This window comes from Parus major, chromosome 28 (assembly GCF_001522545.3).
Source record: "Parus major isolate Abel chromosome 28, Parus_major1.1, whole genome shotgun sequence".
NCBI lineage: Eukaryota > Metazoa > Chordata > Aves > Passeriformes > Paridae > Parus > Parus major.
This window is the reverse complement of record NC_031797.1, coordinates 94,059-120,687: the sequence shown is the minus strand read 5'-3', so window position 1 is coordinate 120,687 and position 26,629 is coordinate 94,059. Positions and strand designations below refer to the sequence as shown.

The 26,629-nt window shown below is 43.0% G+C and overlaps 1 protein-coding gene across 6 annotated transcripts in view; it reads left to right on the top strand.

Annotated features, from left to right (window-relative positions):
- Positions 1-9,157: 9,157 nt before the first annotated feature.
- The window catches only part of RANBP3 (RAN binding protein 3), a 59,438-nt gene continuing 41,966 nt past the window's right edge, over positions 9,158-26,629 (top strand). For 4 of the 6 annotated variants that reach the window (XM_033520207.1, XM_015651832.3, XM_015651831.3 and 1 more), the window contains exons 1-2: positions 9,158-9,275; positions 22,656-22,711. In XM_033520207.1, the coding sequence (XP_033376098.1) occupies positions 9,254-9,275; positions 22,656-22,711 (78 nt within the window). In that variant the 5' untranslated portion in view covers positions 9,158-9,253. Of the gene's footprint in view, positions 9,276-22,655; positions 22,712-23,669; positions 23,724-26,629 lie in introns of all 6 variants that reach the window. The other 2 variants (XM_015651833.3, XM_015651835.3) reach the window with 2 other exon arrangements.

The following is a 26,629-nucleotide window of genomic DNA, read 5'->3' as shown; positions in this document are numbered from 1 at the left end:
AGAATCTCCTTTGCATATGAGGAGACTCTGCCCGGACACTAGTTAACTCTATTATTCCATGCCAGGAAATCCATTCACTGGACGATCAGAGACACTTGGTGAACGGAACCTGCTTGGAATTTTAGCCCAAGGACATAAAACCTATAAAAACCGAAGCCTGGAAACCCTCAAACGTGGATTTGGGAATCCTATACCTTTGGTGTAGACCCTGTCCACCCAGCGCTGCGCTGACTATTTTATTGTGGTATTTTATCATTGTTGTTTTCTGTTGTTCATTAATAAATCTTTCTTTTAATTCATAATCACGAATTTGCCTTTGCATTTATAACATAGGTTGAAGTTTAATTGTAACTTGCTTACAGTCTAGCATGAGTGGGCCTTGCTCAAAGCTTGGTTTTGAGGTGAGCTGTAATGAACTCTGTGAACATGAACGGCTAAGCAGGGGAGGAACAGAAATCTGGAGAGCTTCAATAAGAGCTGAGACCTGGAGGGCCCCAAGATTACCTCAAGCTGGAAGAGAAGTCAATGGTCTGCTCACATGGACATGGAGAAAGAATGCAATAACGTGTTAGAAGACCTCATAATCATAAATTGCCACTGGACCAAGAGGCATGTACAGAGTGTATGAAGAGCATGTGAAGGTCAGATGCACAGACTGTGTGTGGATAAAAGTGCACACAGACTGTGAACAGATAAAGGCCCAGGGGTGGCTCTGTTCAGGGTCAGCCTCCTTGGTGGAGGCACTAGTTCAAGCTGAAATAAACTGGCTGCCTCATAACCTCAGAAGAGAAAGCTCTGGAGTGACCTCAACTGCAGCTTTTCAGTGCTTAAAGGGAGCTTATAAGAAAAGAGAGAGTGACTTTTTACACCGGCAGATAGTGAGAGGACAAAGGGGAATAGTTTTAGACTAAAAGAGGCGGAATTTAAATAACGGTGAGTCATTAGGAGGAATTTCTTCCTTGTGAGAGTGATGAGGCCCTGGCACAGGCTGCCCACAGAATCTGTGGCTGCCCCGTCTCTGGAAGTGTTCAGGTCCAGGTGGGACAGGGCTTGGAGCAACCTGGTCTAATGGAAATTCTCTGCCTGTGGCATGGGATGGAATGAGATGGGCTTTAAGGTTTGTGGGGTGCCCCCACCCAGCGAGGCAGAGATTTAGTTTCAGATAAGCATTGTTAAAGTGAGAGGCGTGGCTTTAAAGCTCGCTAAGTGTAAAATCCACCCTCTGCCTCAGGGGATGGGCCCTGAGAGCCAGGGAAGAGTTGCTCCACCCCAGACCCTCGTGGGGGTGACGGCCCAGGGGTTCTGACTGGTTCTGTGACACAGGGGTTTCTCCCCTGTTGTGTCCCTATTAGACCCCGACCTTAAACTCCACCCTGGTTTTGTCCCATAAAACCCGCCACCCTGCCTCTGTTTGTGTCTGTCTCTGGATCTGAGTTTGTTCCTGTGTTGAATAACTGGTTTCCTGAGCAGAAGCCCATCTCATTGAGTCCCATGCCAGTCAGCAGTAACTGTAGCCTCCCTGGACATGATCCTGCATCTGCGGAACACTAAAAAAGTCCCTACTAACTCAAACCTGTCCGTGATTCTATGACTATACACCTCCAGATTTAGGGTCTTTCTTTTGTGGTCTTGTGCAGAGCCTTCCTAAAATTCAATAGGCTGAAATTCTGAGGTTGGGTGCTGCAGTGCAAGGTACTAAAGCAGGTATCCATTCAGAGATGCTAAATGAAGAGGCAAGAACGCAATGAATTGTATAAGCATAGCCAAAACCATGGAAGTACAATTGTAAAAAAACAAGTGCTTACTTCCCCATCTAGTGGTTATATCCAGAAGGAAGAATGTTCTAGTAAATATAAGATGCTAGTCTCTGGAGGCTGGGGGTGTATGCATGCACTAAAATCAAACACCACAAATGTGGTCTTACGTGTTTTTGCACATTGATTCTATTTAGATGGACAAAGAGTTGCAGTTACAACTCTCTACGTCTTCTTTGCCTTCTATCTGCACAGCTCATTTCAGAGAATCCTTTAAGAGTGAAAGAAATCAAATTTATCACAAAAATCATAGAAAGGTATAGGTAGGGCAAGACATTTTGTACTTTAAGTTGCTGCTTGAAACAAAGCTGTCTGCAGAGTAGATCAGGTTATTCAGTCAAATTTGATCCAGCTAAATTTGAAACTCTCTAAGGATGGAGATTCATCACCTCAGTGAATATACCACCTTAGTCTATATACCAGTACTATTCCACCACTGTTCCACCACCTGGGGAAAGCACTTGAAGAAAACAAAGTCCTAGAAAAAGAATTGCTCCCAAGTCCTGCCAGGGAACGGGAATCCAGGTCCCCTTTTTCTTGCACACTGTGATGTCTGCAGATGAAGATGCTGTTTGTATAGATTCTTAGCACACTCTTAGGTTGTTCTATGAACTGGCTCAAACTGCCAGAGTCTAGCAGCAGTGCAGGGTGGTGAGTGGGATTTCTAAGCTTTTTAGTTCAGGCCTTGAATAGCCCTAAATATTGACAGCTTTGCTCATGCTTTCAGGCTCTAGAGTCTTGGACCAGTGTGCCTGGAGAATCAGAGCTCAGAAGCAGCACTGACATTGCAAGTTAATTAGAGAAGTGAACCTCAGACTATGAATGCTTCTAAGGCTGAGTATTTGTGAGTGGACTTAGTTGCCCTTGCACAAACACACTTTGCTAGAAGCAAGACACAACTTGTAACAACCCAGCTTGCTTCCTCTGAGAAAAAACATCAGAAAGGTAGCTTTAGTGACCCTCCCTTAGTGTTTTTAGCCCTTTGCCCCCAGGTCTTATGTTTTGACAAAACCCTTCAGTCCCTCATGTCAACAATCCCTGTTCTTTGCTCTCAGGGCCTCATAAGCCTCCTTCTTATTATCCCAGATCACCATCTAGTGGGTGCTGGAGATCCCACCACAGCCAGGGAGGACAGCTTTGCCATGGCCTAGGACATTTATCAGGCTGCTCTTTTGAGCAGCTCTTAAGTGATGCCTGGATGAGCAGAGCTGTGTGACAATGGGACATCATTGGAATTTTGGAGTTTCACTCAGCTGAGCTGTTGGTTACATGCAAAGCATTTAACAGAAAAAATCTTCCCCTTTTTATCAGTGGTGCCTTGGCCCATGCTGTTATAAGATCTGCAGCTGAAATTGTATACAATTCCTGGAAATGCTGAGTAAGCCCCCAAATAGCCCCTCATTTTCATAAAGCCAGACTGAGTTCTGGAGTGTGTTGAGCATGTGAGTAGCTTCACTCATGAATCAATTCACTCATAGGACATATTGATCATTCCACTTTAGCAAGTATTTTACCCTGTGAATTTTTCCACTGAAATAATTATAAATCCTTGCAGATGAGGATACTACAAGGAACTGAATTTAATAACAACCTGAAAATGTTCTGAAACTGCACCAGATACCAGAATAAAGATAAGGTGTAGGCTGTGTAGCTGGTTGGTTCCTCAAAGCTGTCACAAGATGACCTCATTCCTTACAGTTGGAGAAAGATTGATGGCTCCCTTTCCTCAGGGAAAAAAAATTATGATTCAGTCCTCACAAAAGAGGAAAGAAATGTTTCATAAGAAATCGCTTGCTGAGGTAGAACCTCTGAAAACATTAATGGTGGTAGCCAACATCACTATCATGTTAAAGACCCTCAGATGTGGGGTGTGTGGCCGACCCCACCCCATATACTTTAGGGTTAGGGTTACACGCAAGTATTAGTTTCCAGGGATGGACCACTGCCTTCACATTGCATGTTGCCTGAAAGCAGCTTAACAGATGTATTTTCTCTATTGTAATCTCCAGGAAACAAGTGCTTGGAAATATGTGGCTTGGACACTTCTCAGTCACCCAGTCTCATTAATATAGCAGTTTCTGGCTCAGGGTCATGATGTCACGGGAGGTGTGAGCTGCCACAAGAGGGAGCAGGACCTTAAATATTCTGAAGTGGATCTGTAAGACCCACAGAAATCATCTAGCAGCTGAGAAAGCATGTGACATCTATCAGTTGAGTGTGACATAAATCCATGCTGCTGTTGAAAAAGGAAACCTTATTCCTCTTAAGGTTGTTTGTCCTTGCCAGCTCCCCCAGAAAGACTTATCTGAGAAATAATTTCATCAGTGCAGAAACAAGATAAAAAAAGAGGTTTCAACTGAATCAGCTACAGCAGAACCTAACTTTTACAGAGTCCTGGCTGTATTTCCCAATTAATAATAATTACTGTACTGCTGAAAATCATAGAGGTATGGGCAGAATGTACCTCTGGAGGCCTCAAGTACAACCTTCTGCTTGATCCAGGTCTGCACCAGAAGCAGACAAGATAGTATATTTACTGACCTACATGGGATGAGCATCTAGAGACTGCCTTCTTGTCCAGGACACTGATAGAGCAATAGACCTAGAAGTGAGATAGTGATTACCTGTGGCGCTATCTTCACTCTAGAACCTCTGTTTCTTTTCTTGCTGATGAATGCTTATAACTATGGATCAAAATACCACTGTCATGCTGTGGAACAACTGTGAATGCTCCAAGATATGATTCCATCCAAATGACAGTCACAGACCACAGAGTGGTTTGGTTGTAGCTGGGGTTTTCTTTGTGAGGTGGTGGCTTTTTGCCTTTGTGGTTTGTTTTTTTGTTTGTTCATTTGTTTTTCTTTTGTTTGGTTGGTTTTCTGTGTGGGGTTTTTTGGTGGGTTTTTGTGTTTTTTGTGGTGGTGTTGTTCATGGGGTTTTTTGATGTTTTTTGTTTTTAGTTTTTTTTTGTTTTTTTTTTTTTTTTTGAGAGCTCAGCTGTGGAAAAATATTTAATTTTTCAAAGTCATAGTGACTTTTAGGCCATGTCCCTTTAGAAATACTGACCTAACAATAGTACTAATCAGAAAGTATGGCATTTATAGTATCTTAATGGCATGCACCCAAAATAGATTCTAGTTATATCAGCAAGTTGACAAGCTCATAGGGTACAGATAACTCTTGTAATTAATTTCTAAAAGTCACAAGAACTGTGAAGTTGGTGTGGGTGGAGCTTACTTTTTATTGAAATAATAAATTACTAGAATCACTGGTATTACTACAGATTTACTTGAAGGTAAATTAAATCACAATCAGAAACCTCCCAAAGCTGTTAGGATAAAACTGTTAATTTTCCTCTCTTACGTTAATGATTCTGAGAAGTATGGGCTCTAATTAGAACGTGAATAGAGAACATGACCTGCTGATTCTTAAGTGTAACTTTCTGAGTTGCATTCTTTCTATAGCACTCCCCTTAAATAGGTCACATCACTCACTATGCTGCTACCACACATTCATTAGAGAAGCACAGGACAGTAATTCCTATAATTAAAGTTGTCCAACATTTTTATGATAAAAGCATGTTCACAGTTTCTTATAAGTTTAATAGGTTTTAATGCTCTAAACTGAAATTTTCTATAATGGATATCTGTATCAGAGTAAGTACTTAAATTAAAAATGTAATTATTGTTTTTTAGACACATAATAAGTAATTACTCTGACTCTTGCTTTTCAAGACTAGTGTTTGGCTCAGTTTATAGGACATGTCTGCTTTGGGAAAGGAGCTTAATTCCATAAAGACTGAAGCTAAGTCATCCATGTTGTATATCCCTGAAACTTAGAGTTCTTGTGTGAATAGAAACATGCTAATTCTTTTGGCTAAATTCTCTGCAAATCATCTGCACCAAATGTTCTCCAGGGAAGAGGCACAGACAAGGTCTAGAACCACACACAGGCTCAGGTTGCCATGTGGACATCATGCAGCTGCCAGCACTAATGTCCAGCTGTGTAAGCTCCCAGTGGACATGCACAAAATAAAAAAAATCTTAAAAAGCTATTCAAGGTCTCAGGTTGTGATCAGAGGATATGCTAAAATCAGCTTTAAGTCAGCTGGGATCAAATAAAAAATGCTGCAGCCCCAGGTATCTGTGGGAGCTCCATGGCTGAAGCTCTACCCTCAGGGAAAATGGGGATGACTTGTTCAGAACCATGTAGCTTATTGACTAGTGGCAAGTTTATTTAAGCCAGGGAAGCATGGCAGGACCCATTTCAGGTGAAAAGCAACACTCTTAATGGTATTTTTCTTCTGCCTTGGTAGCTGGAGAGTGAGAGGTTAAAGAGAGCCTCCTGCTGCTTAAAGTGTCCCCTGGAATGCAGATGTGGTCTTCACTGATCTCCAGGACCCTTTAAAGCTGATGAAATGTGTCTGTTCAGTAACATGAGCCAGCTTTCATCCCCCTTCCCCTCCCCTCCCCAAGCCCACTGGATCCCACGGACTCATGTGGGCTGAGAGTTCTCAAGAGATTTTTGACTTGACCCTGTCTCTGAATCCTGTCTCAAAGCTCAGAGATCTGGGGAACTTCCTTGGTGGAAAGTAAGGCCAGGAAAGCTTTTGAAGTCCCTTGGCAGTGTCAACTTGGCTTTCCTAATACCACCTCTGCATGCAGAAGAAGTATTCCTATATTCCACTTCAGTAGACTGTCCTTGCTTTCATCCCATGTATAGTTTTTGCGTTCATTCACAAGTTCTATGTTTACCAAGTTGGTCTCCCAACACATTTACTTACTCCTCTAATTGCTGGGACAGACTGTTCTTGTGCTTGGAGGAAGTCTGTAACAAACTGCCAGCTCTTTTGAGCTTCTTTGTCCTTCAGAGCTAACTCTCACAGAATCTCACTTCACTTGAATAACCCAAAGTCATTCTCTTGAAGGGGCTGCAGCCTGCCACTTATCTTTCTGCCCCTCAGAAACACAATTTCAGTTGTTACACCCAACATGACCATTATAAAGTCCCCAAACATTCCTCTCTTGGTCATGAGTACCAGATACAGTTGGGTGTTCAGCTAAATTAGATGGCCTGTCTAGCAAGGGTAGTAAGAATTTGTCCTTAACATGCTTTAGAAAACACCTGGATTTCTTGTGCCCACTGTCTTGCAAATTCAACTGATAATGCAGCTTGCACTAGCAATCATGAACTCCAAAGAGTCCTGCCTGATCTATGGAAGTATTCCACCATATGCTGAAGACGGACATTTATTTACAGATAGGTATTCTGTATTTAAAGAGAAAGATCCTGTGTAGTGTTGTCAACATGCTGGAGGGAAGAGATACCATCCAGAAGGACCTGAACAGGCTGGAGAGGTGGGACTTAAAAATTTCTACAAAGCCAAGTGCAACTCCTGCACTTGTGTCAGGGCAATCCCAAACACAAACACAGGCTGAGGGGAGAATGGATTGAGAAAAGGCATGAGGAGAAGGACTTGTGGGTGCAAGTGGATAAGAAGCTCAACATGCCCTGGCCATGGGCACTGGCACACAGAAACCCCCCTGCTGTGCTGGGCTGATTCCCCCAGCATGGGCAGCAGGGGAGGGGAGAATTCTGCCCCTCTGCCCCACTCACGTGAGACCTCACATGCAGAGCTGCCTCCAGCCCTGGGGAACAACATCAGGAGAACGTGGAGGTGCTGGAGCCAGTCCAGAGGAGGCCACGGAGATGTTCCAAGGGCTGGAGCCCCTCTGCTCTGGGAACAGGCTGGGAGAGCTGGGGGTGTTCACCTGGAGAAGAAAAGGCTCTGGAGAGACATCAGAGCCCCTTCCAGTGCCTAAAGGGGCTCCAAGAGAGCTGGAGAGGGACTTTGAAAAGGAGTCTAGAATGACAGGACAAGGGGGAATGACTTCCCACTGCCAGAAGGCCAGGTTAGGTGGGATACTGGAGAGAAATTCTTGGCTAGTAGAAATTTCTGGCACAGGTTGCGCAAAGATGTGGCTGACCCACCCGAGTGTTCAAGTCCAAGTTGGATGTGGCTTGGTGCAACCTGGTCTAGAGGAAGGTGTCCCTGTCTACGGCAAGGAGGGGAATGAGATGGGCCTTAAGGTTCCTTGGAACCCAACCCATTCTGATTTTTTTTTTCTAAATTAGTGTCATTCATTTATTTTTACCAAGTTTTGTCAGTTCTGCTGTTATATTCCTGTTGGACAATTCTCCTAGCATGCAAACCAGATGGTTTCAAGTTGCAAAAGGAATCAGGAGCCTGGCCCTTGGATTCTGCCTTATGCTGGTATGATAGTTTGTGAGGGATGTAGTCAAATGATGGGCACTGTGCACGCTGTTGTTAAATGAGCCTTGAAGCAATCATTAGGGGTAAGATGAGAATCATGAATTGCTCAGTTTCTACTGCCTGTGCCAGCTGCTATTGATTAACGCATAGAGACTGAGACCATGTAGTCAGGGGAGCCCTGGTGCTCTGAAAAAAGCAGCCAACAAAATATGGGGCACCATCAAGGAAATGAGAGCACTAGCATGGTTACACACTGTACTCTTTGGACAGACCCTCTGTGACCATATAACACTCAGGTGCACGTACATTTTGAGCAGTGTGGACTTCTGTAGAGCAAGATGTCATAACAGTAAACACAGATGTATGGGATAGAGCAGCATCTTTCCAAAAAGAGATTTTCAGTCTGGAGAAAAGGTATGATCCATGACCGAAGTGAATGGTATGAAGCTGTGTCATGGGAGGTTTAGGTTGGATATTAAGCAAAGGATCCCCCAGAGGGTGGTCAGGCACTGACCAGGCTCCCCACAGCAGTGGTCACAAACCCAAGGCTGCAAGAGCTCAAGAAGCATTTGGACAATGCTCTCGGGACCAGGGTGGGACTGGTGGGCTATCCTGTGCAGCGCCAGGATTGATTTTGTTCTGGATACGAGTCAATGTTCAGGCTGACAGCATCCCAGAGGAGCTACGTCCCAATGCAGGTACTGCACGGGGATTGCTGCCCGGTGACCGGCCCGGGCTGCGGCACTGTGAACGCAGGACGTGGCACCAGCAGCAGCTCATGGCTTGCCCACTTGGGCTCCGCAGCCACGGGAGGAAGTGCGGAGAGCAAAGCCGCGTACGGGACGGAGACCCGCGGGTAACTGGCCCCGCTCCGACGGCCGCGGCTACCACGGTACACATGCCGCGCGGGCCGCAGGGACTAATAGGGCCCAGGGGATGCTGCCCAGACCGGCCACCCGGCGCTGCGGAACCGGTTAAGAACCGATTGGGATCCGACTGGGCACCGCGCGCAGCTCGCGAGTCCGCCGGGCCGGCCCCACCCTCCACGCACGCGCGGGGCCGGCTCGGGGCGGCCGTAAATCGGGGCGTGCGCGGCGTGCGGGGCCCGCAGCGAGCGGTGCCGTCCGGTTGCGCGATGCATTGTGGGTGCGGCTGAGGAAGTAAAATGGCGGACCTGGCAAACGAAGGTAGGCGGGAGTTCCAGGCGTTGCTACTCTGGCCCACAGCGGCCCCGCGCTGCCGTGGGCCCCGGCCCGGCGAGGCCCGGCGATCCGTGTTCAGGGCCGTGTCCGGGAGCGCCACCTCCCCGCGGTCTTCCTGGTCCCAGTGGGGCCAGCGGCCGGACAAAGGGAGCGCCTTGGCCGGGCCACCGCGCTGTCCGCGAGGCGGGGACGGACGAAGCCAGGTTGGGGCCTGCGTCCTTAGGTGCTTCCCGCGGGTCGCTGCTCCCTGGACATGGACAGCGGGCCCGGTGCAGTGCGCGGGCCCTGGAGCGCGGCAGCGAGCGCTGCGTCCCGGCCCTGGCTTTGAGCCGCTTTGTGCGCCGCCTTGTCCAGTTGCTTTTTGAAGTTGTTGTCCACAACTTTCGCACCACTGTAAATCTTTCCTTTGCTTACAGTCATATTAATATTTTCTTTAGCTAAAACGATTAATAGAAGGGCTCTGTAAAACAAGATCGGGTACCATAGTAGTATTGTATTTTCTTGAGCTGAAATCATCAGAGTTCTGCTAGTAAACTGGCTTCACGTTTTTCTGAAGAGCTTTAGGAGAACGTGGGCTGCAGTATTGCAGTATTTGGGTATTCTGCCCCAAGGTGTGTACAGTGGTGTTTTAAGTGGCAGTGGGTATCTATATTTTGCCTTGGGGAATAACAAATGTCTCTCAGTGTTTTGGCAAAAGCTAGTTTGCCCTGCTGTCACTGTTGTTTCTCATAATTTCTCTCAGCTAATGGAAGAGGGAAAGAAATACCCAGAGGGAGGTGAATGGAAGCACGTGTGAGGCCCCTTCTTTCAGGATTGTTTCTTACTTTTGAACTCTGTGTCAGTGGCAATTACTGTTCTGATATTAATGTTAAACAACAGGAAGAAAATAAATGTAGGTGCAGCCTTTGAAGATGAAGCCTACAAACAACTAACAATACTATTACACTTAACAAATCCTGTGATGCGGCATGTCTTAGACTGTTGACTTCAAGACTCAAGATGAATTGTCAGTGCCCGAGGAGGCATGATAAGTGGTCTCAAGAATAGTAGTAGGTAAATCTGTTATGCAATTTATGAGAAACTGAATGTCAATATTTAATTTATATACTGCCATTATAATTACCTTATAATAAATTTTAATGAGTTCTTCCATTCTCTTAGAACCAGAAGCTTGGCAATAGTTATCTTAAGTCATGCAAGCCCCTCACTTTACCTCCCCTTTCTGCTGCTTAGAGTTTACCAGTATTTATTACATCTTTTGATGATGACTTGTTGTGTATTTCTATCTCTACTTCTGTTTTTCTGCAGGGTCTTATAGACTATCTAGGATAGCAAGGGGGAGTGTGATCCTATCCTTATGACCCTTTCCTGCCTTCAGAGGCTTACCTCACCTGTAAACATCTTTAGTTTATATTCACCAGTCTTTCCAGAGTTGTCCCCTTCAGTTGTTGCTGTTCTGCTGCTTCTTGCAGTAAGAATGTGATACAATCTTTCCTCAGACGAAGCAAGATCAGCTGCTTTGGAACTGTTGTCGTCTCCTTCTAATATCATTAGATAGACTGTTATTAGATATAGATATTATATAGATAGATAATTAATTATAGATGTTATGTAGACTGTTGCTAGTTTTGTTCCCTTCAGTTCCATATTTGAGGTGTATGTTCTTTGTGTAACAGTGGAAATATATGCGCTTCCTGGAATTCGCATCTTTCTGCTGAAACTTGGAGAATTCTTTTGTCTTTCTACTTGGCTTATTTGCGCTCTGTTATGGCAAGGATCTTCTCAGATGACTGTTTTCTCCTCATACTTAAACACATCAGTTAGTTTTATTTTTCCATTGTTTAGGTGAATACTTTACTTCCTCGTGCCCAGATATTTTCGCCAAAATATGTCAAGTAACTATTTTGGTACGGATAATTCTTTGACCTTCTGCTTCATATTGGTCTTCTATTGTTCATGGCATTTGATAGCTCAATGTTCATGTTCACAAAAAAGTGTGATTACAGAAAAGTTCTTAAGGTTCCTTAATTTTGATTGATCTGTACAACAGTACTGTCTCAATCATACTTGGTTGTGAGGTGTGAAGCCAATTATACATACTACTATGACACCTAGTAGACACAAGTACCTTGAATGAGGTTTCAGTCATTCTTGCAGACTGTTTTTGTTCGGCATGTTTAAACAGTAGGTTTTATAGTAGAGATCGTCTTCGTGGGTGACTTAGGTACTAGAAATCCAGACTTGGTGCCATGTACATCTGTGATGTGGCGAAAACTTGTTCGACTTGGGCCACAAGAATACACTTCTGCTTTAGCAACAATGAAGCGGGATGACTGGAGGAGACCATGCTGGATATGGTGAAGAAGCTCTGAGCATATCCAGATACTGTGCATGGCCCCATACAGGCAACAATTGCAGCTGTGGGAACATGTATGCAAAACTTCCAAGACAAAATAGAGGAGAAACTCGGGGAGGACCTTCTTCCAGTCTCGATGGTACAGACCGTCGTCTGTCCATGCAGGTGAAACTCAAGATTTTGACTTGTTTGATTACTGCAACAAACCTTTTCCTGGCCTTGAAAAGTACGGAGTTTCATGCTGCCTGTATCCTCTCACCTTACTAATGCAAAGCGCTTTTAACCTGTAACTTTTACCATGGCACCTGTCGTTCACTGGTGTTTCTGTTTCCAACAGTATATTAGCTATCTTTACCTTCTAGGTTCTGATGTCTCTTAGACTATTGAATGTTTTACATCACTGCTGAGCTGTCAGTACTGCCTCCAAGTAACCATTTTACTAATGTCCTTTGCAGTTTCAAACTGTTTTAATGGATTTTCTTTCTGTGATGCATTTCTTCAAAGCTTCAAGCATTTCCTCTAATAATTACTTATTTTTTTCATTTTTCTTATTCCTCAAATCTTCTTCATCCACCTATCCTAGTGAGTAGGTAAAACTGCTCCCCTACCTCTTAATATAGGAGTGATGACCTACCTTATCTTGACAGAAGAAGATTGTTGGTTTAAGGGAGTCCTCTACTTCATAGAAGGGGGCTAAAAGATGAGGTAGTCACAGTGTCACTTTCCAAAGAAGTTTGTACAATGAAGTTTCCTAGGAACAGATCCTGGTCTTGGCTTTGCCTGACATGGTGGGAGACGAGCTATTAAGTGTGAAGCTAATGAAGAGGAGGAGAGAGAAACTTCTCCCTAGCTGTGTGAAGTTTGATTGACTTTGCTGCAAATATTTAGTGACATTGTGATAAAGGTTTTGGGGACTGTAATTTTGAGGGTGATTATTGAAAAACCAGGATTTTAGACTGGTAAGCACAATTGTTAATGGTACTAATGTATAAAGTAGTTACTGAATGTTCTTAGAAACTTTCTTTGAAGTCTTTGTACTTCACTGCCACATGTGTTAAGTGTCAGTTTTAAGACAATCCAGCTAGAATACTAAAGAGAACCAGCACCTTCCTGTTCGTCCCATATATTTATGGGAACCTGAATGCTTTTCTCATTAACTTGCAGCTAATACACAACTAGGAATTTGCTTATCTATAACTTACTGCTGAAGCTGCACTTTTAAGACAACAGGATCCCCTTGTATGGGGAATTAATTACTTTATCTTTCTAGTGGCTGAAAGGTGATACAAATTTTTCTCAGGGCTAAAATTTGATGGATGTGTTCACATTTCCCTTTCAGGAGGTGTCTGCAACTTACTTGGCTTTATGAAATTGCTGAGCATACAGTTCACAGTCATAAGAGGTTTACTGTATGTAACTGCCTTAAGTTAATTAGAGGCTAGAGAGCAGTGGTGCAGGAAGGGACCTGGGGGTTCTGGTCGATGACAAGTTGGATCTGAGTCAGCAGTGGCCTGGAGCCAGGAGGGCCAGACATGTCCTGGGGGGCATCAGGCCAACTGGGCAAGGGAGGGGGGATTGTGTCTTTCTGATCTGCACTGGGGCAGCCTCACCTTGAGTTCTGGGGGCAGTTTTGGGCACCACAGTTTAAAAAAGACATTAAGCTAATAGTGAGTGCCCAAAGAAGTGCTGCAAGTATGGGGAAGGGTCTAGAGGGGAAGCCATATGAGGAGCTGCTGAGGGCACTTGGTTTGTTCAGCCCAGAGAAGGGGAGACTGAGTGGAAACCCAATGCAGTCTTCAACCTCCTCGTGAGGGGCAGGTACCAATCTCTACACTCTCATTACCAATGACAGAGCTTGAGGAAACAGCATCAGTCTGAGTCAGGGGAGGTTTAGCTTGGATACCGGGAAGAGATTTTTCACGCAGAGGGAGGCTGAGTATATAACACTTCTCAGGGCAGTGGTCATGGCACTAAGCCTGAGTTCAGGAAGTGTTTGGACAATGCTCTGTCACTTGGTGGCCTTTTTGGGGTGCCCTCTGCAGGTCCAGGAGTTGGACTCAGTGTTCCTAATGGGTCCCTTCCAACTCAGCCTATTTTATGATTTTATGAAATGCATAGAAGGTGAGCAAACTGAAGTAGCTCCTTTCAGACTAATCAATATAATTTCTTTAGCAGACCTGTAGGATGGTGACATTGCTTCTGTGCTGTTTTGGTGGTGGGGGGATGCAAGGGATTGGGGGTTGCCCTGATTGTTCATTCTGCTTGTCTCATGATAGATTTTGGACAGAGGAACATCTGCTGTTACTTTGAGGGAAGATGTCACATTCACCACTGACTCTGTCTGCAGAATCTAGAAACAAAAATTTTTTTCCCCCCTCATGGTGACTTCAAATGGATTAGTGGGTGCAAAGTTAGGCTGAGTGACTTGTCCTAATAATTTATACCCAGGCAGCACCATAAAGATCTATTTAATTGATAAGACAGAACTATCTAAATGCTTTAATACTTCCTGTTAACACTATTTTGATTTCTTTATATATATTTTATCCACATTACAAAGTAGTTGGCTTGCCTTATGGCTTTGTTTTTCCTCATACAAAAATAAGCTACTTTTTTCTTTTCTGACTTGTAACATTTGCAGAAGTATCTTTTCCCCATGTCAGTTCTATTCATCATGACATCACTTGTGAAGTCTGACCATGAATTATCCAGTTGTGTTTCTTATTCTTTCTGATATGAAGTATGGCTGGATTTTGCTTGTGGAGGTCTTTCTGCAGATAAGCTCTTAGTGGCAGCTTACTCTTTGCTCTGAGTCTATTGTTAGCTATTGAAAGAGAATCTTGTGTTGTTATCAACACCTTTTGAATTTTATAGTGCCACAAATTGTCTGTATCTCTTCATATGTTACATTTAGCATGCTTATTCTGCTCTTCATAATGTAAATGGTGAAAAAATCCCCAGGAGCATTTATTGTGGCCTGCAATGTTCCAACAATCATATTTAAACCTATCTTTGAACTTTTTATTTTCTTGACTCTTAGATAAGTGTTTCACAAGTGATAAATTACCACTCCGAGTATTTTCAGTCAGTTAACAGCGTTATTGCTCTTCTTTGTAACACTCATTCATTGTTCACAGGTATGCCTTTTCTCTCAGGTGGTGTATTACAAAGAGTTACAGCTGGAGTAGCTATTCCAAATTTATATGCTTCTGGTGTTGAAGAGTACTTGAAATTGGAAGCAAGGACTTGCTTGCCAAGAAGTTGCGCTGTAGGTTGTTTTTTTTCCTGCCTCATGTAGTTTTCCATGTAATCAGGCACTATTTCTAAGTGTAATTTGGAGTGAATTTAAAAAGAAAAAATGTTTGAAACATTGTAGTTCTCAACTTTAAAAATAAATTCTTGTCCTAATAATGTGGCTACAGCAGATCTGGTGAGGTCTTGAAAGTTGTTTCCATGACATGGTTCCTTCTAAAATTTAAAGTTTAACATGAATCACTGAGATAAGCATGTCCTGTAAAGAGAGTGGGAGTGTTCAGCCTAGATGAAAGAAGTCTTCAGAGAGGCACATCTGGATCCAATCAGGGTCTGTCAGGAGGTTATTAGACAGACCCAGGCCCATCAGAGTGGTGTATATTGAAAGGACAAAGACAAAAGGGGAGAGGTGGAATGGTATGTTCAGACTGGAAACAGAGAAAAGGTTGGGTTTTTCTGGTGGTGGTAGGTTTTTTTTTTTTTCACCATGAGGGCAGTCAAGCAGTAGGGAAGAGATTACCCTGCTTAGCCTCCATCCTTGGATGTTAACCTGATTAACCTGGCCTGACATCATAACTGACCTTACTTGAAGCAGGAGATTGGACTAGAGACGTCCAACCTCATTTATGGTGTGTCCTTATGGGAGAGGCCCAATGGGCTCAGCAGTGAAGAAGGTGACTGCTTATCTGGCCCTTGTCACTGCTGTGCCATGTAATATACTCTGTGAGCCTGAGAACTCTACAGAGATATACACTTCTGAAGGTGTTCCTTTCTATTTTCATAAGAACCCATGGTTTGGGTTGGAAGAGACCACTGCAGACACCCACCCACCCGCCCCCACCCCCCAACCTCCCAGTGTTCAGGGATACCTTCCACTAGACCAGGTTGCTCCAATCCGCATCCAGCCTGGCCTTGAATATTGCCAGGGATGCCGTCCAGAGGTCCATGAAGTAACCTGTGCCAGGGCCTCACCACCCTCACAGGGAAGAATTTCTTTCTAATATCTCATCTAAATTTACCTTCTGTCAGTTTGAAGCCATTCTTCCTTGTCCAAAGTTCCACTTCTGTGGAGCGCCTTTAGGCACTGGAAGGGGCTCTGATGTCTCTCCAGAGCCTTTTCTTCTCCAGGTGAACACCCCCAGCTCTCCCAGCCTGTTTCCAGAGCAGAGGGACTCCAGCCCTTGGAACATCTCCGTGGCCTCCTCTGGACTGGCTCCAGCAGCTCCACGTTCTCCTGATGTTGTTCCCCAGGGCTGGAGGCAGCTCTGCATGTGAGGTCTCACGTGAGTGGGGCAGAGGGGCAGAATTCTCCCCTCCCCTGCTGCCCATGCTGGGGGAATCAGCCCAGCACAGCAGGGGGGTTTCTGTGTGCCAGTGCCCATGGCCAGGGCATGTTGAGCTTCTTATCCACTTGCACCCACAAGTCCTTCTCCTCATGCCTTTTCTCAATCCATTCTCCCCTCAGCCTGTGTTTGTGTTTGGGATTGCCCTGACACAAGTGCAGGAGTTGCACTTGGCTTTGTAGACATGCATAAGGTTTGCACGGTCCTACCTCTCCAGCCTGTCTGGATGACATCCCTTCCCTCCAGCGTATCAGCCACACCACACAGCTTGGTGTCATTGGCACCACATTCTTGTGGGTGCTCTCAATCCCACTGTTCAAGTCGCCAACAGAGATATTAAGCAGTGCTGGTCCCAAACTTGGTTTCCACTTTGACAGTGAGCTATTGACTGCAACCCTGAGTGCAGCCACCAGCAAATTCCTTATCCAGGGAGTGGTCTGTCTGTCCAATTTGGAGAGAAGTATCTCCTGTGGGACAGTGTCAAATGTTCTGCACAAGTCTAGGTAGACTCTCAGTTGCTTTTCCCTTGTCCACCAACACTGTAACACAGACCGAACCAAATTTGTCAGGTGTGGTTTGCTCTAAGTGAAGCCATGTTGGCTCTTGCCAATCACTGTTATTTTCCATGTGCCTTAGCACAGTTTCCAGGAGGGTCTGCTCCATGATTTTGCCAGGCACAGAAGTGAGGCCGGCCAGCCTGTAGTGCCCCAAGTCAGCCTTTTCTCCATTTTTGTAAAGGGGGTTATATTTCCCCTTTTCCAGTGTCATGGGGTGACTTTACCTTTAAGGTGGTTACGGGAGCTAAGGAAGTTGAAGTTGCTGGGGACTGAGGGGAGTTTTTTCTCCTGACCAATTATTACTGGGAATTGACAGCAGTTTTGACCATTGAAAAGTGGGATCAACTTGTGAACCCTACCTTAAGATGTAAAGCCAGAGCTCTCTTGTTCTCTTTGTTTCCTGGCTGTGAAAGGTAACAGAGCTCCAGCTGGCCTCCTGTTCCCTGCCATGCGGCCCGGGCAGGGGCTGGGCTGGGCCCAGCTGCTCCTGGCCGGGAGATGGGGCCTGCAGGGCTTGCCCTGGGCTCTGGCCGGGCCAGGCCGGTCCCTGACAGAATTCAAGACTGCCGAGTAAAGAAAGGAAAAAGCTCTTGACCTGTGGCAAGCTGAGACAGTGACTCAAAAGCCTGAGCAAGATTTTAACCCTTTCCTTACCCAGATGAGACTTGCAGATTAATCTTTTTTTATCCAGAGAAAGAAAAAGAGAGTAATCAATATGTAAAGAGACTTTATAAACTATCAGAGACAGTAAAGAAAAGAATTAAGTTTCAGAAAAGGTAGAGAATAAGGAGATGCTTTATGAGCTGAAATACCTTTCTGTTGAGGCTATGGAAATGGACAACAAGGTCTTGAAAAAACTCCTTTAATTCATGACAGTATATAGGGAGGAATAGAGTGTTCAAAGTGTAAATTTTGAGTAAAAAGAGTGATTGTGATACAGTGAAGTGCTGGAACAGTGAAGCGAAGATTTGAAGCCTTGGGGGGCAATGAGAAAACTGTTTTCTAGTGAAGCTCACAGAGACAGATGAAAAGAACTTTTGCCTTTGAATAACTCGTCCTTAAAATGACATCCCTAGACTTATGGCCCATAACACACCTCAGAGTGATGTGAAATGGGAGGAGTGAGCTCTGATGACAGATTTCTGAGCAGCTGACATGAGGGAAATAGAAAATTATAACAGAAGTAGTTTTCTTGTGAGAAACTCCATAGATTAACAGAAAGAGACTTCTGTTTCTCTACAAAGACTGATGAAAAGACTGTAGCAGGAATTGGGACTGTTTTAACCATCAAAGTTCCAAAGGTTTTGTCTCTGTTGTCATGTGAACAAAGGAATGGTGGGTAGTAAGGGATAAAAAGGGTTTTCTGGAAGTTTATTCTGGTGTTCTTATTCTTGTAGATTGTTAATAAACTTTCTTTATTCCTTTTAAGTTTTAAGCCTGTTTTGCTCTTGTTCTAATCCATATCTCACAGCAAAAAATAAATAATCTTTTTTAGTTACTGGTTTAAAACCACAACATCCAGTCACTGGGAACTTCTTCAGATGGCCATGACTTCTCAATGAATGGAGAATGGCTTAGTCACTTCCTCTGACAATCCCTTAGGACTCATAGATGCATTTTATCAGTGCCCATGGCCTTGTGCGCCTTCAGCTTCCTTAGATGGTCTCAAGCCTTTTCCTATAGCAGGTGGTTCTTCATTCTGCCAGTGCCTGCTGCTTTCTCCTTTTATAACTTGGGTGGAGTGTTTGGAGCAGTTCTTCTGGAACACAGAGTCAAAGATATCATTGAGTACCTCAGCTCTCCATATCCACGGAAACCAGGTCTCCTGTTTCCTGCTGGAGAGGGTTCCCAGCCTCTCTTGTTTCTCTTTTCCCCAGCCTTTCTCGTATCACCAATGTACCTACAAAAGCTTTTCTTGTTGCCCTGGACCCCTTGGATTTTTTTTCAAGGAGTCATTTCATGCTGCAATAAAGGTCTGACACCTTGTGGCTGCTAGAGGTGCACCAGCTGCAGTGGTTGCATTCATGTGAGTGGATATTTTGCCTAGCTGTGGGAAATGAGGTTGCCATGGGAGTTTGCTACAGCTACTAGTGGTCACACATCTAGGTTAAAAATCTCATAGTAAATAGTATATATGACTTGAAGATTTTATCTCTTCATGAGCTATGGAGGTAGTATTTTCTGTTTCTGCATTCTGATTTTAATAGTACATGTTTTTCTGACAGCACATAGGGCATTTATTGATAGTTAATGACTTGATGGTAAAATATGTTAAAGAAATTTAGCCTGTGAAATCCAACTCTTGGAGGTTTTTGTAGTTATTCTTGCAGGTTGAAATACCTGCAAAGTGAATAAGCTGCAGGAATGAGTTCTGTGGATTCAGCTGGTTTTCAGTTGTGGATTCAATTTGATTTGACAGCCTAAAACCATTCAGGTTTGTATGATTCCAGATCTTGAGATTGGAGAGGTACTGTCTCTGATGCTAATTATTGAAGTGTGCTTTCCTTTTTACATGCTTGGACTTCACCTGAACACCTTTATGAGTGCCAACTTAGAAACATGGCAAAACAAAGATCTGGAGAAATGTTGATTTTCTAACTATCTGCTTCTCTGAAGAAAAAAAAAAAGAAGTCTAATCCTCAATTTTTAAGAACTATGTGCTCTGACTGCTCATCGCCTGTTGAAGGAGAGCTCATGTTCTCTTACATGAATTCTACCTGAAGTTTGAAGGTTGAGGGTTTTTCCTTCATATATCGTGCTTTATTTTCTTTATAAGTAGCTGACAGGTTAGTGGACCTGGCAGATCCATTTTACCACAGGTCATTCCTCAGACACCCTGCTTAACAAAAGCATGCTTGGCCATCTGGCCCAGAGGTTGACTAGTACAAGTAACAGTGGAACTCTTCTTTTGAACCAGCATTTGACTAGAAAAACCAAAGAGCTACCTAACATCTGCAAAACTAAAACCTAGTATGTGTGTTCTTCTGTTGATGGAAACATGGTATGTGTAAGTGCTTTTGTATGAAAAGCATGAAATGGTAGAGAGCTCTACATAAATGCATTTAAAAACATAACTAGAAATAGGAACCAAAAGCAGGAGCTGGACATTTGAATGGGAAATTTGACACTAGAATTTTTACCAAGTGCAGAAATGGATGATTGAGGGCAGTAATACTTTGCTTTTGATGCCTTCAATGAAAATGGTTAACCAAAATTTAAATAAGGCTTAGAAAAATATGCAGTATTTAATGATGGTAGTCAGATTAGGCAATCCAGTGATCCCTTCTTGCTTTGGGTTAGAATTAGGGAGATATTTCTAGCACTGTGTTCTTGTTGCAGACTTCAGAAAGAACGCAATGAACAAGTGTTCCCTGTGTCTGTTCCTGAGTAAGCACTGGTACAGTTGTTAGCTCTGAGTGCCTGTTGTCTCATCATCATTCCTGACCCTGTCAGTTTGTCTCACAATCAACAAGATCAGTAGTGAAATTCTTGGTCCTTGAATACTGGATGACTGTGTTCCTTCAGTGCACAAAGACTATCAAATGTTGCACCAGTATTCCCTTTTTCAGGTGTATTAACAGGCCTGGCCGTAGTTTGCTTTATTAGATCCTTCTGCCATTCTCATTTGTTATAGCTGGATGCAATGTCAAATAGTTGGAGTTTTTTCACTCTGTTTTTGTTTGTTTTTCTTTCATCTGTTTCTTTTTTTCCTGGGAGCTTTCTGCTGTTCTGGACATCTGTCTTTTTTTTTCCCCAAGTGCTTAGTTTTCAATCACTGGACTCCATCTCCTATTTTGTTGTGTTACTTTGCATCAATTTCTCTGGCTACCCATTATGTCTTTCACCAGTTTTCCCATGCTTTTCTCTTCACTCTGCATTGTTGTTGGATCTGTTTTTCTTTGCTTTCTTCTCTCTCAGTACCTCAGTCCTTTATTATGCATTAGACAGACAAGTAGTTTTTTGTTTGGTTCTCCTTGGTATTTGTGGAATTTGGTGCAGGAGTCTCTTGTAAGGTGTGCATGACAATCAAGCTTCACATTCTGGTCGATCTCCCTATTAATTGGTTTGGCAGAGGGCAGGCTGCTGTAGCAGTAGCACTAATGAACACTAAAGTATACCACATGTTATTAAGAAATAACTGTCACTTTGAAGTCAAGGGTCAACAGCTTGGCCATTGCCTCAGTGAAGCCTTCCACAGGCAGGTTATGCTGAGGCCAAGGGAATGAAAATGGATCCATGGCTTGTTTCAACACACTCTGGTTCTTGGGACAGGTATTAATTTAAGGGTCTGTATTGTTTTCACTTCTGAAATGGATTGTCTGCATTGCTCTTATTAATAAGCATTTTTAAGATTCTGCAGTATTTGATGGATAGATTAACTTAAAAAATAAAGGGAAAAAAAGAGCAGGCAAAATGATGTCGTAAATAGTTTAATTTCTTGATTAATTTTACCTTTTATAGAACAAGTTATGCCAATCTTGCAAGATCGGTCTTGCAGTGTTTTTTTGCTTTGCTGGGCTATCCTTTTGAGTTAGATCCACAGAAAAGTAGAAGGAGGCTCTTCTACCTTCACAATTAAATGCACTGTTCTGGTAATTATTTTCATAATTTTGTGTATGTGAATTAAAATTTAACTTTTTCAGCCAAACTGATCTAACACTAGCATTTCCCAAATGGACAGTTTCATCCCTTTTTCCTTATATGGTGATCTAAGCACTTTACTGATGCTGCAGCTGATTTATGGAAGATTTTGTGATAATGTTCTTTTTTTTTGTCCAAGGTAATTCTTCTTGTTAGCTTTATATTCCCTTTTTTTTATGCCTTTCAAGCTCTGAAAGTTTTAAAATTTTTAATTTTCTTAGATGTCTAAACTTGTTTATAGGACTGGATAATTGCAAAGTTGGAACTTTTTGGCTTACTTCTTTGCAAATCTAGCTCTTCCTAAATCCCATTTTCCGGACTGAAAGATAGACTGAAATATTGTACTCATCTTTAGCCCTACAAACATGGAGGAGGGCTGCTGACTGCATAGTGCATGTGCAGCTTCTCAAGTATAACTCAAACACAAGGTGCACCAGTTTGTTGAACTCTGAGGAATTCTCTGCTTTATCACTCCTCCTGTGTATGTATATTTTTGTTATTCAGGACACTGAGATTGTTGTGGAATCTTGAAGGACAATGGAAATACACACTCATTCTAGACATTGATTCGGCTCTTGTAGACTAGATGCTGATGTGCTTATTAGAAAATAGCATTCTGCTAATATTTGATTCAGAGCTTTAAGATGAAAGTACATGTAGTCTTAAATTATGCAGAAAAGACTGGTCCCTCTTTAATATGTAATACATCCGGTTTGAATTTTAGACCTGCACATAGTGATTTAGGACTTTTCTAAAGTTTTCAATGATAATGAAATACTAGTGAAATCAAATGTCAGTGTTAGGTGACCTTTGAGAAGGGGATATGTACGGGTGTACATCAAACTTCCTTTTCATTAATGCGTGACAATGGGGAAGGAAAAGCATCTGGTCAGCTAGTGAACTGCTGCAGCAAAGGGTCTTTTCCTTCTGATGTACTAAAATATGGTACAAGTAATAGATTTAAAGCCATCTGAAGGGGAAACAAATAACTTTCAGACATTAATTGTGTTGTTTGCCTTAAAACACTCCCTTTTACTTCTGGAGATCAAGTCCTTATAAACATCTGTTACCAGGAACTGGTAGAAACAGTATGTGTAACTGAGATATAAACAGCTTAGGGATTCATTGTTGGTAAAAGCATCATAGAACATAACATTTTCATAATAGTCAATATAAATGTGGTTGGAAAAAGCCCCAATGATTTCTCTTTTTACAGAAAAACCTGCCATTGCTCCACCTGTCTTTGTATTTCAGAAGGATAAAGCGCAGAAGGTAAGGAGATACTGATACTTTTTTTTGGTTTTGTTCTTAGCCATGACTCCTTCCTTCCATGGTGATCAGCCCTTTGTCTATATTGCTGTGAAGCTGAAGATGGCTAGTAGACCATTAACATCATTAATGGGCATAGGGAAAACAGGTACTGAAGGGCTAAAAGTGGGAAGAATGAAAGTGGGAATAAAAGTGGGAATATGGTGGTTTCACAATACAGGTAGCTGTTCAGACAGAAGATGGACCAATGTGGAAGAAAATGTGGTGAAGGTGTGTCTTGAATATGTTGCAGAGGAGTGCTGACACTTGAGTTGCATGACAAAGCTACAAAATTTGTTTTTCTGATAATAGGGTTGAGATAAACCAAAGAAAACTGGTCCAGATTATTGTTTTTTACTTCAGTGTATTTAAATGTCTCTCATATCTTTGGTTAGTATGCTGTGAAGTGTCTAGTTACCTTGGGAAATAGTAATTCTGTTCCATTATCTCAATAGGGTGTTTAATTCTGTCTGGTTAATAGTAAAAGCTACTAAGATTTATGGTGGGGAAAAAAAATTAAATCAGTTACTCTTGTTTCTGTTGAAGATGGTGGGAACCAAGAGAGGTTCCTGTTGGATCACTGGATTGTTTTGTTATCTGTGGAGTCAGAAATGTTTGAATTGAAATACTGAACCATTTTTCAGTTGATAGCTTTTCTTTGGTTTGGAAAAAGTACCAGACTCAAGCTTTCTCACAGGTTCAGTAGGCATATTCCTCAGCAGGAGCTAAATAGTTTCTCAGCCTGTAAAGGTTTTGAGTCTGCTGTCCTCCTAATATTAGCTAATCAAATTAAATCTGCCAGAGAGTAAGTACTTTCAAGACATTATTTTAATTACATTTTTACAGCGGCTGTTTATGTATACCTTGGAATGAAGGGAGTGGTAGTGTTTGCGCTACCAATTTTGATCATGTTTCCTTTTAGGAAGCAGCTTCCAGTCAACCACTGTTGCTTAGACTGTTCTGAAGTTGCATCATGGTGAGTGTTCTCTGCAGGTGTCCTTTACCCTGGTGGTGATCATAGCAGTGTGCAATCCAGGCAGAGTGACATGGTCCTGTGTCCTTTTTTGCTGGACTAGTCTTTACATGCCAATACCATACAGATAGCAATTCTTGTACTCACGAGTTCCTTCATGTTGTACATTTGCTTCTGCACTCCTCCAGAGGCCTGCACACTGCATGCCTTCAGCATTAAGCTGTGCAAGGCCCTGCATTGGGCTGTGAGTCAGCTCTGTTTCACTCTGATTGGTCTCAACAAAATATTTGTAAAAATATATTAATAAAAGGCATAATGTATTCTGGGGCTGTCAGAGAGGATCCAGGGAGGGAGATCTGTGATTTAATCTGCGCAGCTGCCTCTGAGGATGCTGAGGTGGTGCTGAGCAGGTAACTATTCAGGCCTCTGCCTCAGCACAGACAGAAAGTCTGGCTTTGTTGGGTGAAGGGTCTGTGGGTTCCTGAGCATCTTGAAGGCACATGATTTAGAGATAAGTTGATCTAAATACCAAGTGGTGGTGATGCTGTCGTGCTGCTGCTTTGGGCATGGAATAAGTCTGTCTTGGGTGGAGAATAGGGCCTGTTCCTTGAAACAGATCAGAGAGTCTAGTAGTAGCATCTGTCAGTTAGTTGCCAATTTTCAAAGTAGTAACAGATATGAATGCTTGTGCTAAACTATGTATTGCATGGAGATGTCAGATTTTTTTAAAAGGGGAAGGGGGGAGTGATTAATAATTTTAGTAGCTTTTATTGTGGTGTATTTGACACTGCAGAGAGGGACTTGTAGAAGCATCAGTGCTGTGCTTCTTGCAGTTTGATTAAATTAAGGGCTTTTTGGTCATGCCAATAGTTGTCTTTCATAGTATAGATACAATAGCAGTATAGTCAGAACATGATGCTGTGAGCACAAAGTTACAGCCATTTAATCCATACTGTATGTATCAGAATATAGCATTCAGGCTAGCTTTAATCAACTTAATTAAGGAAAAGTGCCTCAGGTTACATACTGGTTGAGATCTTTCACTGTATTTTCAGAAAGACATAATAGCTAAGTGTTCTGAAGAAGGGTAAACTCTGTTACTGTTTCTGTAAAAGGCGCTTGATTAAGTACATTGCCTACCACAAAAGACTTATGTCCTTATTAAAGTTAACAGGGAAGTCCTGTAAACAGAGGAGTTTTTCCTAGAGCAGTGTTTTGAAGACAATGCAAAAGTAACTTCAAAATTGTTGTTAAATAACACACTACTTTAATATTTAGTTTCTTAATATAAATTACAATTTTACGTTTTACAAAATGTCTGTCAAGTCAGTCACTTTTTTCTGTAAGCAGAATTGTTAGTGGAGGCTTTTTAGTGCTGACAGCAGTCTGACAATAAGCTGAGGGGAGAGAAAGCATTGTGTTGTGTATTCAGTTAACTGTCTGTGATGGTTGTTCATATGCTTGCCTAGTGGTTTTCCACATGAACCTGGACATCCTGAGCAGATTTCATTGCACCATCTACAGATCCTCTTAGTATTACAGCTGGGTTGATATAATTCAGTGGTATTACTGACTTTTGTGGAGCTAACAGTAGTGTCTGCTATTAAGTTAAACAATGTTCTTTTTCTAGAAACCTTGACTTAAGTTTGTGCTTGGAAGGTGTCTGACATTTGGGTCATACCAACACCATAAAACACTTGAGGCTTGGAGCAGAGGGGCTGGAAAGCTGCCTGGTGAAGAAGGACCTGGTGGTCCTGGTCACCAGTGGCTGAACATCAGCCCAGGTGTACCCAGGTTGCCAAGACAGCCAATGGCACCTGGCCTGTACCAGCCACAGCGTGGCCAGCAGGACCAGGGCAGTGGCAGTCCCGTGTTAGGAACTGCTGCGGCATTTCAAATCCTGGGTTCAGTTTTAGGCCCCTCATGACAAGAAAGTCATTGAAGGGCTGGAGCATGTCCAGAGAAAGGCAGCAGAGCTGGGGAAGAGTCTGGAGCACAAGGCTGATACAGAGCAGCTGAGGGTGGCTCAGCCTGGTGAAAAGGAGGCTCAGGAGAGACCTTCTCACTCTCTACAACTCCCTGAAAGGAGGGTGGAGCCAGGTGGGGGTCAGGCTCTGCTGGTAGGGAACAAGAGATAGGATGAGAGGAGATGACCTCAAGTTGTGCTAGGGTGTTTTAGGTTGGATATTGGGAATGTCTTCACTGAAAGGGTTGTTCAGCCCTGTCACAGCTGCCCAGAACAGTGGTGGAATTCCCATCCCTACAGAGATTTAAAAGCTGTGTGGATGTGGCACTTGGGGACATGGATTAATGGTGGACATGGCAGTGCTGAGGGAATGGCAAGACTCTGGTCTTGGAAGTTTTCCAACCTGAACAATTCTATGATTTTATTATTTTTTTTTCTCCACTGGAAATTGGAAAATGTTCACAATGTTCTAGGACAAAGTTCATACTAGTCTAGAAACTAATTTTTTAACTGCATCTTCCAGCTAAGGATGTATATGCTTGAATAAAACATCAGAACTTGCAATTTGACATGTTTATTTGGAGGGGACAAAAACTGCATGGTGTTCATAATACTGCTCCTTAATTTTACTTTCCTTAAGGAGGTTTGAGTTTTCTTTTGCAGTTAAAGACAGGATTAGTCTGTCCTTGTTTTAAGTTTAGATGTGAATTAATGGTGGATGTCAAGTTGGTAGTTACTAAATATGAGTCTGCATTTTCATGATTTTCCTGTCTCCTTTGTGTCACAATGAGGGTGGCTGTGACAAACCTTTAGGTCCCCTGATTTCAGGGCAGAGGTAGGAGCAGGAGCGATCATTGGCACCAAGAAAATAAGACTTTAATAAGGAATAAAAGAAAATGGGGACGATGCCCAAAAGCCAAACAATAATAACCAGGGAGAGCTC